Genomic DNA, 14,994 nt, shown 5'->3' on the forward strand with positions numbered 1-14,994 from the left:
ACAGAGAAACGACGTCGTCTTAGGGGCAGCTCCTCACATCCTGGGTCAACACCGGGACACGGAGCCGAGGCCTGAGGATCCAGAGGCTCTTTGACATCTGATAAGGGCGGGAGAGCTGAATTGATCCCGATCTTAAATTTTCCTAAGCTGAGGAGATTGTGGAGATATGTGCCTCAGCCTCTCCTGGGTCATGCACCCGTGGCCACACAGATAGGAAGCAATTTCCACTGCACTTGGAGCTGATTGCACCGAGTTGGTCTGAGGGAGTAAGAATAACGGGGGGGCGGGGGGGGGGGGGGGGGGGGGGGGGGGGAGAGACTGTCGCCTGATAAATCGACAACAGACTTCGCAAAGAAAACGGCTTCCCTGCAGGGGGGGGAGGAGGAGTCCAAACGTAGTGACTTTGTAAATCTGTGCATGTATTAGAGGAACATCACTGAAACGAGGCTGGAAGATCTCATGGATCTCATAACCTCCTCGGCTGAGGAACGAGGATACAAGCGTACACACGATCAGAGAGGCTCCGTCCTGTCTGTGGAAGGGACTTGAACCCTCAGGGGCAGGAGCACCTCCTCCAGGTAGCGGCGCTCCTCCTCCAGACAGCGTAGCTCCTCCTCCAGGTAGCAGAGCTCCTACTCCAGACAGCTTAGCTCCTCCTCCAGGTAGCGTAGCACCTCCTCCAGGTAGTGGAGCTCCTCCTCCAGGTAGCGTAGCTCCTCCTCCAGGTTAGCGGCGCTCCTCCTCCAGATAGCAGAGCTCCTCATCCAGACAGCGTAGCTCCTCCTCTAGGTATAGGCACTCCTCCTCTAAGCAGCGGAGCTCCTCCTCCAGGCAGCGATTCACCTCCTCCAGGTAGCGTAGCTCCTCTCCAGGTAGCAGAGCTCCTCCTCCAGGTAGCGTAACTCCTCCACAGGTAGCGGAGCTCCTCCAGGTAGCGGAGCTCCTCCAGGTAGTGGAGCTCCTCCTCCGGGGAGCGTAGCTCCTTCTCAGGTAGTGTAGCTTCTTCTCAGGTAGTGTAGCTCCTTCTCAGGTAGTGTAGCTCCTCCTCCAGGTAGTGTAGCTCCTCCTCCAGGTAGTGTAGCTCCTCCTCCAGGTAGTGGAGCTCCTCCTCCGGGGAGCGTAGCTCCTTCTCAGATAGCATAGCTCCTCCTCCAGGGAGCGTAGCACCTCCTCCGGGGAGCGTAGCACCTCCTCCAGGTAGCGTAGCTCCTCCTCCAGATAGCAGAGCTCCTCATCCAGACAGCGTAGCTCCTCCTCTAGGTATAGGCACTCCTCCTCTAAGCAGCGGAGCTCCTCCTCCAGGCAGCGATTCACCTCCTCCAGGTTGCGTAGCTCCTCTCCAGGTAGCAGAGCTCCTCCTCCAGGTAGCGTAACTCCTCCACAGGTAGCGGAGCTCCTCCAGGTAGCGGAGCTCCTCCAGGTAGTGGAGCTCCTCCTCCGGGGAGCGTAGCTCCTTCTCAGGTAGTGAAGCTTCTTCTCAGGTAGTGTAGCTCCTCCTCCAGGTAGTGTAGCTCCTCCTCCAGGTAGTGGAGCTCCTCTTCCAGGTAGTGGAGCTCCTCCTCCGGGGAGCGTAGCTCCTTCTCAGATAGCGTAGCTCCTCCTCCGGGGAGCGTAGCACCTCCTCCGGGGAGCGTAGCACCTCCTCCAGGTAGCGTAGCTCCCCTCCAGGTAGCAGAGCTCCTCCTCCAGGTAGCGTAACTCCTCCACAGGTAGCGGAGCTCCTCCAGGTAGCGGAGCTCCTCCAGGTAGTGGAGCTCCTCCTCCGGGGAGCGTAGCTCCTTCTCAGGTAGTGAAGCTTCTTCTCAGGTAGTGTAGCTCCTCCTCCAGGTAGTGTAGCTCCTCCTCCAGGTAGTGGAGCTCCTCTTCCAGGTAGTGGAGCTCCTCCTCCGGGGAGCGTAGCTCCTTCTCAGATAGCGTAGCTCCTCCTCCGGGGAGCGTAGCACCTCCTCCGGGGAGCGTAGCACCTCCTCCAGGTAGCGTAGCTCCCCTCCAGGTAGCAGAGCTCCTCCTCCAGGTAGCGTAACTCCTCCACAGGTAGCGGAGCTCCTCCAGGTAGCGGAGCTCCTCCAGGTAGTGGAGCTCCTCCTCCGGGGAGCGTAGCTCCTTCTCAGGTAGTGAAGCTTCTTCTCAGGTAGTGTAGCTCCTCCTCCAGGTAGTGTAGCTCCTCCTCCAGGTAGTGGAGCTCCTCTTCCAGGTAGTGGAGCTCCTCCTCCGGGGAGCGTAGCTCCTTCTCAGATAGCGTAGCTCCTCCTCCGGGGAGCGTAGCACCTCCTCCGGGGAGCGTAGCACCTCCTCCAGGTAGCGTAGCTCCCCTCCAGGTAGCAGAGCTCCTCCTCCAGGTAGCGTAACTCCTCCACAGGTAGCGGAGCTCCTCCAGGTAGTGGAGCTCCTTCTCAGGTAGTGTAGCTCCTTCTCCAGGTAGTGTAGCTCCTCCTCCAGGTAGTGGAGCTCCTCCTCCAGGTAGTGGAGCTCCTCCACAGGTAGCGGAGCTCCTCCAGGTAGCGGAGCTCCTCCAGAGAGCGTAGCACCTCCTCCAGGTAGCGTAGCGTGGTGATATAACGCTGCAGATGTTAATTCACCTCCACCGGGACCGAGATGCTGTCGTTGGCTCCTGTCCCCTGAGCTTTGTCCTGATCAGAATCAGAGACGTGTTCTATGAGTCAGCGTCGGGAGGAGTTCACACTGCGATCGGCGTCGCTGCGGTTAGAGAAGATGACATCGAGAAATTTGGTTTGATTCACTATTTAGGATTTGAAATGGCAAGGAGAGGTTTTGGTTAGAGAGCGACTACTGCCCGTCATAAATCAGTTTCTCATGGGCGGCGTAATCGTTGACATGCCACGACCGCCGCCCTCCACACACTGAGCTCCCGTTTGAAAACAAATCCTACGCAGCAGATTTAATTGTCTGTCGTGCAGGAGCTTTAACGATGCCCCTGCTCGGGTTGTTTTACAGAGGTGCCTGCTGAATGAAATCTTATTGAAAACATGCTGCAGGGTAAGTGTTCGGGTGACCACCAGCTTTGTGCGTGTGTGTGTGTGTGTGTGTGTGTGAGTGAGCACACGTGTGTTTCTTTGAGCGTGTTCTCTGCAGGTCAGGCTAATGTGTGGATACATGAATGTGTCGCTAAATCTGAAAACACAACTCCTGCCATCGCTCAATAAACTAGTTGAAACTGGAGGAGAATAAAAACAGACATATTTTAGATTGTGATGAGAAGCAGCACTCAGAAGACATGTTGGTTCTCCGCCCTGGGAGGGGAGCGCCGGCTGGGCGGGGCTTGTGCGTAAAGACCCGGGTCACTGTTCAGTCACCTCATTAAATATGAATTAAATTAAATTTGCAGACGTCAAACAGTGAAATCGCAGAATCTGTCGTCAGCGCTGTAAACGTCTCGAACACGACTCGTCTGTGGTTTTCTTTGGTCGGAGGTAATTCGACGACAGTTGTGCGACCAGTTTCCTGATTATTAGCACATTAGAGTTTTGGCGTATTCGAAGGCAAATAGTTGAATTTAACTGTTGCTGCCTCTACTGCCAGATTCAACTTCTGATCGTTCATATAAAGACCATTTTAGTTTTTCGGGTTCGACTCACGTCCCTTCTGACTAGACTTCCCCTCTCCACCCGGGCTTGGACTGCCACACACCCTCCTCCAGCCACTCAACATTTGCAGTAGACATGTTTTTTTCTACTGTATTATCCCACCTATAGTGTATTCATATTTATATATGTATCTTTCTCATAGAGTATTCATCATTCTTATATCATACCTTACCTCTTAATACTGTTCATATTCCATTTATATTTGTAACGCTACTTCCTGTTTATTTACATATTCCACTCTGCACAATACTGTGCACTTTTACTACCTTTTTTGCTCTTCTGGTTTGACGCTAAACTGCATTTCGTTTTATATGTACTTGTACTGTGCAATCTAATCTGCTGACGTGGAGAAAACCCAGAAGGTTCCCTCCTACGTCTGAGCTGAAAGGAGGAAACATCCTCGTTGTGTGTTCTACGTGTACGATCACACGGTTTACAACACGTCAGATGTGTACACACACTTTAATTGATTGTGTGTGTGGAGGGATCGAACTTGCTTGAATGCGTTTTTCCTTGAGACATCAGTTCCGTTGACGTGAAGCTAATTACTGACTGACATGTTGTTGCACAGTCTTGTTACTACACATGTTCTCGACTGGCTTGGACATGCCCTCTCGAAATAACACTCACACACACACACACAGACACAGACACACACACAGTTACACCTGACACTAAACTCTATCTCCTGGATTTAAGACTCGTTAGAAGTTTACAAGACACCGAACTTTTGTGATTCTCCCATAAATATTTACAACGTTGCTTTTCATTCCCTGATTTTTTTCTTTATCTCTGTCAGAATCTTATTGTTTTGAAATCGACTGAATGTTTTCTGCAGGATGCAAACTCCAGAAGGTGCTGATTAGGGGGGGGAAATGCCTTCTGCCTCCAGAACCTTGGAGCGCCCGGGCCGCGGCTGTTTGGAATTGTTTGTTGAAAACGCTGTTTCCCATCCGCTGCACCTCCTGTTGTCCCGCACACACATGTGGTTGGCCCGCCCCCCCCCCCCCCCCCCCCCCACTGCATGCCTGGCCTCAGCCGAGGGACCGAGGCTTACACGGCTCGGTAGAAGCCCCCTGACCCGAGCGGTGCTACCGTCCATCTCTGCCGGAGAGTGTCGCCCTCGTCTGAATCCTCTCACAGACGCAGGGAGAGTCGACTCTCCGATCGGAGCACATCAGTGGGATTCGTCTTTCGAGATCCAGGCCGGACTCTGAAGTTAACGCAGGAGGACGTCTTCGGTCCCTCCTCCGTCCTGACCCCGGCTTCTCCCGTCCCTGTTGAGAGTTGCTCTCTCGGCTCGCAGGAAACTCGATCCACCTTCCAAAGCCTGAGGAGCACGATATTAGTTGAACTTGAGCTTTTTCCGCGTTCCTCATCCCTTCAGGCCGCCAGACATCTCTTCTGGTTTCCATTTGTTTTAAGCTATTACTGCTCATGACCTGATAAGGGAGTTTTTGGCGACGCACAAACATCCGTCTCTCTGAATACATCCCTCACTGTCCACATGTGTTTGACTGTAGCAATAATATCCGCTCCTGGAGAAGTGGGGCTGAAGAGGGCCTGGATGTGACTTCATGTAACCGGGGCCACAAAGCTATGAATATTATGGTTTTTTTCTAGTGCTCACTGAGAAATGTTCTGTCTCCAGAAACCTCCTGGACTCGGTGCCGCGTTGTGAAGCAGCTGAAGTGCAGCCGAGCAGAAACACTTTAAAGACGTTCATTTGGGTTGGTTTTATTTGGTAGAGAAAGTGCTTCACATGCTATGAATGTCACCTCCAGTCAGTTTCCACTGGGGCTGTCCTGAACATGGACGCATCATCCAGCGTCTCTTTAGTTGCAGATGATAAACGCTCGACTCTCTGCGTCGGCCTCTTCTGCATTTGGCAGAACATCAGTTGAGTCAGTGTTGACAGAGGCTGAACTTTTCAAGTGGCTGCTTCTCGAGACGACTTTCTGGCAACGCGCTGAACAATGAGCTCGAGCAGCGTGAGGCCGGAATGAGATATTTCACAGAACAACTTCAGAACGACTTCAGATGGGGGGGGGGATTATCTAAAGAACTTTTCACTCTCAAGATGAAATAATTACAGTTTGCGCAGAGGAACTCATCTGGCTGCGTAACTCTTCTCTGGTGCAGCAGTTACATTTCTCCCACTCCCACTTTAAGACAAAGGAAGCCACTGTGGTCACTTCTATAAATACTCATTGTAGAGGCCATGAGTGAATTGTTTGAACTCTTGTCGTTGTGTGTAAACTAATTGAATCCTGGTTCTAACACTTGTAACCCGGTTGGGGGCAGAACCCTGCATGGATCCAAAACCTCCGAACCTGCAATTATCTCCAAGTCCAATCCGGACTCGACCCGTGAACCCCCGACCCGTCAGCTGTGATTAAACACAAACGCTACGTAACACTCACATCCACTGGATTATGGCCTCATCCTTGTCATCCAAGTTGTGTAACTGGAAGAGTATCTTTCAAAATCAGCTCAGCGCCTGCAGCTGTCGATGTGTTTCCTCAGCGTGTGGCTAAAACAAAGGCTAAAGCTATTTGGAACATTTTTGAATTTGAACTTATTCACCACTTTTTGTCTTTGTGATGCATTTTGATGGACTCACTACTTCGCTGTTAGTTGTGTCAGATTGTGGAGTGAAGGGGTCAGAGGTCATGTTGTTGGCTTTTCACAATAAAACTACTTCTTACAGCTCACTCGGCTTTATTAAATATGATTTTAGATAATTCAAAAATACTGCACGGTCATTTCAACTTCAGATTTTTCCAGGAATAAATAGCATACTGTAATTTAATGAAGTTTAAATGTACCCATAACCATGAATCAAATTTAACTGGGTTGGGAACCAGGACTTCTGGTGCACCTCAGATTTGTAGGGGTCATTTATGGGTCGCAGTGTGTGTGTGGGTGTGTGTGTGTGTGTGTGTGTGTGTGTTTGTACAGTAACGCAGGGCAGATGCTTTGTCAGCATCAATATATTTAGTTACCGTTCACGTCCCGTGTTCTTGAATTTCTTGGGAAACTTGTTTTCCGCCCTGGTTGCCTGAGTGAGAGCATGGCATGTCTGTTCTCTCCTGGAAACCCGTGTTTGAGAGCGACACGATGACCACACGTTACTGATGATGTAGTGAAATGTAACACCGTCCTTTCTGCTGTGGCACAAGTTCCCAGTCAGTTTCTGCAGTGACTCTCTGTTCTGTGTTCACAGTGAGTTTAACCGACGCTCGGGGGGGGGGGGGGAGCCTTCCTGCCTGTAATTAAAATAACACTTTGCATATAAACACCTCATTTAGCCGGTTACACTCTCGGCGCCTGGATCGTGTAACCCCCCCCCCACACACACACAAACGTTCAACTGCTGCACGTCAGAAATGACAAACATCCACAAATAAAGCGAGGAGGGGGGGGGGTGCCTTTTTTTTGAAAACCAGAGTTTGAAGCCTTGAGGGAGGCGAGGCGGAGAGGAGTGAGTGACGGCTCCGGCTTCTACACACCCCTCGCAAAACAAAGGAAAGTTGAGGCGGAAATCTCCAGAGTAAAGATTCTCTTCTGCTGCAAAGCTGTGCAGACAAACCTCAGCCTTCTAATTGGCTGAATTCCTCCGCGCAGACATCACACGTCTAAATTTGGAGATTTTCCAAGCATGCAACAAGTCAGGGCAAAACTTTACTTTAACCCCACGTCTTTAATATCGATATAAACATTAATAACACGATATAATGTCGCTCTGCACGAATATAATCACAGAAGGGGTTAAAAACACTATCACAGCTATTTTATTTTCAGTGCTGGATACAGTTGGATTAAATAAAAACACACGTTGAATATGAATAACAACACAAACAGCCGGTGCTTTCAAATATATCTGCCTTTATCTTTATTCATGTACTGTACAGCATTTCATTTCCAAAGTCTCTCTATCACACTATATGACAATAATGGCTACAAATCATTTACTACAAAAAGGTTGCATAAATAATTTAAATGTGGAAATAAAAAATAAATATGCAGTTCATTCTTTATCGCAGTCCTTCTTTTGTGTCTGTGGAGAACAGCCGCCCCCCCCCCGCCCCCACCCCCCACCAGGTTTGCATCGCAGCTCCCTTCCAGTTGCTATTTGGAATTTGTTGAGGAGGAGGAGGGGGGGGGGAGAAGAAGAAGAAGCTAACATTTCTCAGAACATAAGCGGCCTGGTGACAATCTGGGGAAACAGGGTGAATATTCTTCATGGAGTCGGAGGAAGGAGGTCGTGTTTGTCGGCGTCGGCACCGACTTCCTCTTCCTGTCGGATTATTTAGGAGTCGATAGAATGATTAAAAACTGAATTGCTGTTTTCTCTTTTAGGTTATTTCAGCTCCTATCTTTCCGGTCGGAGTTATTTAGGGAACAGAGCCGAGTGGAGGTGTCTTGAATCTCGCAGCCTGACGCAGAATTCTTTGTTTCTTTTTTTGGATTTGGCTCTGTTCGGCCCGCTCCAGGAGAATTCCAGTGTGGGCGTGTTGGAGAGGGCTCTGCCCCGAGGTAACAGCACGACCACGCACAATCTTCTGATGCCTCCTACACACATGTGCGCTTTCTGTGTGAGATTCCAGCAAACAGGAACTGGCCGGAGGAAATGGCTTCTCATGACCTAGATCCCAACACCGGATTGGGCTCATTTAGTAATTAAGAGGAGTCAGCGGAATGCCCAGCGCCCCCTGTGGTGCTCTGCGCTGAGAGACGCTTTGCTTTCTGTCCTGACTCACGGCGCCTGGTCGTGGGAACGCCGGCGCTGTGACTGACAGGCCCGGTCGGGGTTGATGCAGCGTGGAGAGTGCGGTAGGTCTGTCCCGATGAGTGAGGCCTTTAGTGGGTTGTCGGGGGGCGGCGTGGAGCCTGGGCCGCTCCAAGACTGTCAACATCCCACCGCCAGAGCCCCTGAGCTGCCACCATCTCCTCCACCCGCGGCCAAAAGGAGATGGATTACAACCAATTTGGAGCGGAGGTACACCTTTCCAGCTTCTCACAGAGCGGCGCTGCAGCGGAGCTCTGCATCCTCTGGATGTTTGTACAGATGGACTCGAGGGCTCGGGGAGCGTTTAAATGAAATCAGTTTGAGTGGAGGAGAGAACGGGGGTGCAGGGAGGCTCGGAGCTGCTGGGGTGATCAGATACTTGGTTGGTGTTATCCGTCATGGTGCTACATGTCCTGACCGAGCCCGGGCACCGACTCATGCCCTCATGCAAATAAGCAAAGTTCACACATATGCTCACAGGTGGCTGAAACAACAAACAGATGACTTAAAGTCAGCCCAGCAATTAGCTTATGAATTTGCTCTCTTTAAACTTGCATCTCCTCCGTATTTGAAGGAGATATGTTGGTTTGTGTGTAGTGTGTGTGTTTGTGTGTGTGTGTGTGTGTGTTTGTGTGTGTGTGAATGTGCTTCAGTCTTTTGTCCTCAGATGCTGCCGAGCTGCATCAGTACGAGTTTCCCACCAGCGGCGTGTTGTTCTTTTTCCGGTCTTGAGCCAAGCGGCCGTGCTTCTTGCCGCGGTGCGTCTTCGGCACCTCCTTGGCCTCTGATTGGTTGTGGTGGGGCCTGAAGCGTTTGCACTTGCAGGAGGTGACCACGCGGATTTTGTAAGTCCGAGTGTTTCCGTTGGGACACTGCAGCTGGACCCTCTGCGTCCGGGAGTGTGCCGGGATGCAGCGGTAGTCCGAGGCGCTGCTCCTCCACCACTTGCCGCGGACGATGGTGTTGGGCATGAGATGAGCCGGCATGCACTGGCCCGAGCACACCAGCTCCCGGACGGGTTTGGCGCTGCGGCAGGATCCGTCGGTGATGTACCGGGTGGAACGCAGCTCCCTGCAGCTCAGCTCCGCGGCACCTGGGGGGGGGGGGGGGAGCAGGATATCACGGTTACTCTCATGGCGTCGGCCCAAAACAAACACTTTGAAGTGCCGGCACGCTGGAGTGGACAGGTTAACTGCTTCAGGGCTGCAGCTCTGTCCCAGTCCAGCGTGAGCACTGGTTTCTCTGGTTCTGTTCATTTGGTACAGAAATCACTTATTTCATAACATTACCTCTGATACCCAGTGAAACACAAAACATGTTCTTTCATAAATCCCACATAACTCAACAATGTGTTTGTGTTTTTAAGTCCAGATTTAAGCCAGTGAGATCATATCAGAGTCCCTGAATTGCCTTCGTGGTCCGATCATTAGCCGATGGTGGGGCTTGACGAGGAAATCCAGCTGGCAGCAATCAGCTGATAGCAAATCCAGACCAGAGGACCATTAAACAGCTCAATCAAAACCCTAATGGAGGTTTGGGCTGGAAGGAAAAGCTGGCATTCAGCGCCGGCCCTCAGGAAATGTATGTGGTGTCGGAAGAGTAAATAGCTGTCTGGTTATTTTAAGGCCGTGCTGCAACTGTACAGCTCTGAACACGCTGGACATCTGCCAGACTGATTTGAGACAACACACTCGGCCTGTAATCCTATATTCCAGCCTCGGCTCTTTAACAGCCGTACGCATGAGTTATTGTCCTGTGTGTGTGTGTTTTCTATTTTTTTTACAAGCAGCGTTTAAACAAAAGGGGGCAAACGGAACCGTCGGTTAAGAAATGATACACTCGGAGAGGGATCTGTTTTCCTCTGCGGCTTTCTTTGGCAGGAGAAGGGCTGAACAAAAGGATTTATGTGAGGTGACTTCTCTCTTTTCGCCCCACGAGAGAATCCGATCTAGTGTTGTTCTGTGGCCGCCACCGACGGGGACCGCAGGAGGACACGGCATCGAACAGCAGGCACTGGAAAGCGGTTTGCACCAGTTAGCACCGTGTCTGACCAAAAAAAAGTCAGGTTTGTCTTGTTCTTGTGTTTTTTTAATCCAGCTTCACATTCCCTGCTCTCGTCTGTCAGCCTGTAAAAAGAATAATGACTAATGAGGGTGGCCTGGAGAGGAGCAGCCTCACACACACACTTCACTACTGTACAGATGCGTGAGCTGCAGCGGGAGACGAGCCCTGGGAGAGGACTGGAGCCAGGCCAGGCACTGGTCAGAGCCTCGGCTGAGACCCCCCCCAGGGACCATGAGGAGCCGTCCCAGGACACAAGCCAAGAGGCTGATGAGGAGAATGATCCAGGAGGATTTCTGCCTCCCTGTGTGAAACTCAACACATACTGCTGCTCATCCGTATGAAAACAAGGAGGATGCTTTTTTGTTTCTTTGGATTTGCATCTCACTCATGTGACTCCTCGTCCAGTCTCCTGACGTGTTGAAGTCATCAAGAGACACAAACGAGTCTCACTAACAGATTTGTTAACCCCCCCCCCCCCGTCAGCTGTTGTTATTGTAATGCACTCAATCATCTTCTCCTTTCATCCCCTACTTGAGTGGCCTTGATCTAAGTGAAGGCAACAACATCGCACCACCCGTCTTGACTCGGAGAGAACAAGTGTGAGATTAACTTACATCCACCTTCACATGGTCACAGGTGGGAATCATTCTCAAAGCCGGTGTTTAAGACAATTTCCCAAAAGACTCCTGTTGGTTCTCCTCTAGAACAATCTGTGGCTTGTTTCTATTCAGGACATGTTGTTGCAATCAAATAGTTATGTTGTAAGTAGAGCTTGACTAATAGTTTAAAGAGAGAAGGAAATAACCTGGAAGACAAACGCCCTGACGTCTCTGTGAATGCCCCACTTCAAATTGTGTACATGGGAAGAAACCACAAGAATGTGTGTGTGCGCCGCTCTTCACCCGCGACTCGACAGATTGAGCAAGAAAACAGTTTCCCCTCGGGGCAGAGCTGCTGGTGACCAGGGAACCGGAGTGAGGAATAAATCAGATTCAAAAGAAAGGTTGAATTTCAGCGATTTGAAGTCGGTTGTGTTGAATTCAACGTGTTTTTTAAATTATTTTCTTTATTGTAGGAGCAGATTTTATTATTTTAATTTACTGAAAATAAGTAAATCAACATTTTATTACTTCTGTGAAAAGAAAACTACAGAAATTGAAGAACGTGTAAATGTTTCTTAGAACTATAAAATATTAAATTAAGATTTTTGGACACATCACTGACACTAAAATTAATATAACTAATGTTAATATAACAAAAAATCCCAAACCTACACCTAAGGTTCTAAATTTTGCTGGAGTTTAAATTCGTCCTCACTGAAAATATTATTTTGGAAGTTGACATGTTCACTTCACATGTGGTTTCTTGTGAAAGCCAAATGTTTGACTGATTCTGACCTGAAACGTGTCCTGACATCTACGCGTAAAAGCTTCCAATAAAACCACTGAGCGTTTTTTTTAAAACATTTTACGCACTTTTACGCACGATTAATTCTCGATCTTCTGCTTTCAGTTTCCTCTCGTTCCCAACACATCAAACTTGAAACATATAACTCTACGGGATACTCACTGAAGGAGACTGCGTTTGCGTTTCTTCCACCGTTCTTCGCCCGGTTATTCACTGTGTTATTTCGGCCGTTGCTCGCCTGCGGAAGGTTCGCGTCCTGTTGGGGCGTCCGGGTATTTTCTCGGTACTCCGGTAAAATCTCCGTGGCGTCGTTTTTTAGTCCCTTCCATCCCTTCACGGCGGAACAGCATCCCTGGAGCAGCAGGAGCGCGGAGCTGGAGACGAGGAGAGCAACAGACACCTGCATGCTGCTGGGTCAGCGGCACGGAACGAGCCAAAGAAGAAGGAGGACAAGACGCACTGGCACCTCCACACACTAACGCACAAGAGATAACCCTCAGAGAAAGACAGGGGCGCGCACGGTATTTAAGCTTTCACGCAAGTTTCGTCAAGACTGACAATTAAGTGCTTACACGAAGTGGGAGGGGTCGAACCTGGGAGAAGGATTCATTGAGAAACGAGGAGGTGGGGAGAGATGGGTGCGTGCGCAAAGGGAGGAGAGGAGCGTGGGGAGAGATTCGGGGAAGAGTTGTTAAAGGGAGGGAAAGGGTGAGAATAAAACAGGAGAGATGACAGAGAGATGAGTGGAGGGGAAATGATAAAAACATGGGGGGGGAGGGAGAATAGTGATGAGAGGAAAAGAGCCGCAGTGGATGAGAGGGAAATAAAAGAAAGAGGAAAGGAGATGGAATAAAAGAGATGGAGAGGAAGAGGTTTTAAAGAGGGGAAAGAAAGTGAGAGGAAAGGAATGGATGAAAGGGGTGTGGGAATAAAATAGGAGATAAGAAAGGGAAGAGGAAAAGGTGAGGAGAGAGGAGAAGAAGGATGAAAATAAGAGAATGGAGAAAATAGACGAGATGAGAAAATAGATGTGGAAAACAGGATATGAGAGGAAAGGGTGAGATTAAAATAGGAGAAATTAAAAAGTGAGGTGAGATAAAGGGGGATGAGAGAAGATGAATTAAGAGAGTAAGGGGGAAAGGTGAGAATTAAAGGGGGGGTTATAAAAAAGAGGAGGCAAAATTGAGGGGAGAGGAGAGAAGAGGGGGTAAAAAACAAGGGATGAAGAGAGAATTGGAGGAGAAGTATATAAAGAGGGGAAAGGGTGAACATCACGCAGAAGAAAAAAGAGGAGAAAGTGAGGAGGAGAAAAAGGAAGGGAGAGATAAAAGAAGGAGAATAAGAGGGGGAGGTTGACAGAAGACGAGAGGATGATAAAGGTGAGGACACTCTGAGGGGAGAGGAGGAGGAATGGGGGAGGAAAGGAAGAAGAGGTGATGAGGAGGAGACAGAGGAGATGAGAGGACAGATGGAAAAAGGGGGGGGGGGAGGAAAAGGGAGAGAAACAGTGAATGTGAAGCGTGAGACACAGGATCTCACTGGGCTGTTGTCGTTGGAATTAAGTGTACAAATGCATCTTCTCCTCCTTCTTAATGATTTCCGCTGGATGACGTGTCTCCTAAGCATTCAGGCTTCTTTCTTTTTTTATGGTTTTGTTCTGAAGCTGGTTTATTTTGGACGGAGTCTCAGGGCGAAGCAGAGGAATGAGGCCGTTCCACCGCTGCAACATCCTCCCTCCGAGTTCATCATTAATGCCTCACCCTCATTACCCAGCGTTGTACCTCTCAAACTATAAAGACCATCTTCACAAATCTTCTTCCGTCTGCAGGAATCCGCTGACCTCTTACAAGCTGCTTCCTCCGCTCGACACGAGAGAGCGCCTCACAGGGAGAAGCAGATATTCCTCATCCTCGGATCTGGTTTGAATAAGATATAAAACGCACAGAGGACGTCGTGTGCGCTCTCCTCCAACTTTCCTGGCATCCCGGGGGTTTGATGAGTGCTGACAGATGGAGGCTCTCTCACTCAAACACTGCCCTCTTCAGGGAGAACACACAAATCCTTCTGAAGGGGGAAATGATGGGATTAGAGTTCATTAGCATCAAAGTGGCCTCTTTAAAAAAGTCCAGCTCTTTATGCTGAGCAGGGGCAATTCAGAAGAATGGCTTTGGGGAGAAGAAAGAGCCGGGGACGTGGAGGGATTATCTTGGTCGATATCGTCTCTTTGACACATGTTGTACCCGATCATTTGTGGTTCGGAGATGTTTCCATAATCATACACGTCCGTCCAGATTTATTCAAGCCTGGAATCAGGGTCTGGAGCTGCAGCCAGCTGGTCGTCCACAGGATAACGCTGAATTAAAAAGAATAACTCTGTAAAGATGAGGCCTAAATAATGTTGGTTTATCAAGATCATTGTTATTTTTCTTCTGCAGGAAACTAACAACAGAACCGTTTGTTGTGGTCGACGTCTCGTTAAGTTAAAACGACAAAGAAACGACTTTGAGGCTTTGAGGAATTTCAGTTGTCACGTTCGATTCCTCTTTTATTTGTTTTAGTTTTTAGTGTGTTCGACCGATAGTTTAAAAAAGAATCGTTGCTTAATCTGGAAAATGTTTATTTTTATCTGGTTTTTATGGTTCTGGCTTATTATCTAATAAAACATTATTGAGCTAAATGCTATTTATTTTTAACCACATTAGGGAAGAAGAAACAAACATTGTTGGCATATAATCACCCAGTAAAGTTGTTTTGTTTTCACATTTTAGCAAATGATTACAAACCATATGTCGGCAACACAAACAGATTCAAGCCACTTTCCACTGAACCCTACTTTGATTTATGTAAATGTTCCCTTGAGCCAGTCGCTAATCTAACAGTTTACGTTAGCTAGCTAGCCATTGTTAGCAAAACCCTTTCGTAATGACGCATCACGTGTAATTTCACGCATCTTAACTCGTCCACTGACAGTAATTTGACGACATGACACATTTAAAGACAGAGGTGCTAATAAACAGCTCGATAAAGAGGGCAGCCATCTTGGATTTCGAAGTCAGGCATTGGCGAATGGTGTTAACGAGAGGCCGTAAATGAAATTGTAAAACTGGGTGATAATTCTGTGCGGGT

At 49.1% G+C, this 14,994-nt stretch overlaps 1 protein-coding gene across 1 annotated transcript; it reads right to left on the minus strand.

Annotated features, from left to right (window-relative positions):
- Positions 1 to 7,488: 7,488 nt before the first annotated feature.
- On the minus strand, positions 7,489 to 12,519 carry sost (sclerostin). Its single transcript, XM_062413692.1, has 2 exons — positions 12,031 to 12,519; positions 7,489 to 9,490 (listed from the first exon to the last, which is right to left on the minus strand). Exons 1-2 carry the CDS (start codon positions 12,272 to 12,274, stop codon positions 9,081 to 9,083), a joined length of 654 nt encoding a protein of 217 aa, XP_062269676.1. The 5' UTR covers positions 12,275 to 12,519; the 3' UTR covers positions 7,489 to 9,080.
- Positions 12,520 to 14,994: the final 2,475 nt, after the last annotated feature.

The sequence above is a fragment of the Platichthys flesus genome, chromosome 20, assembly GCF_949316205.1.
Source record: "Platichthys flesus chromosome 20, fPlaFle2.1, whole genome shotgun sequence".
Lineage (NCBI taxonomy): Eukaryota > Metazoa > Chordata > Actinopteri > Pleuronectiformes > Pleuronectidae > Platichthys > Platichthys flesus.

Bases quoted from the DNA above. Each gene is read 5' to 3' on its own strand.
- sost (XM_062413692.1), bottom strand. From the start codon at position 12,274: ATGCAGGTGTCTGTTGCTCTCCTCGTCTCCAGCTCCGCGCTCCTGCTG. The intron at 9,491-12,030 runs GTGAGTATCCCG...CCCCCCCCCCAG, and splicing joins CGCAAACGCAGTCTCCTTCA to GTGCCGCGGAGCTGAGCTGC.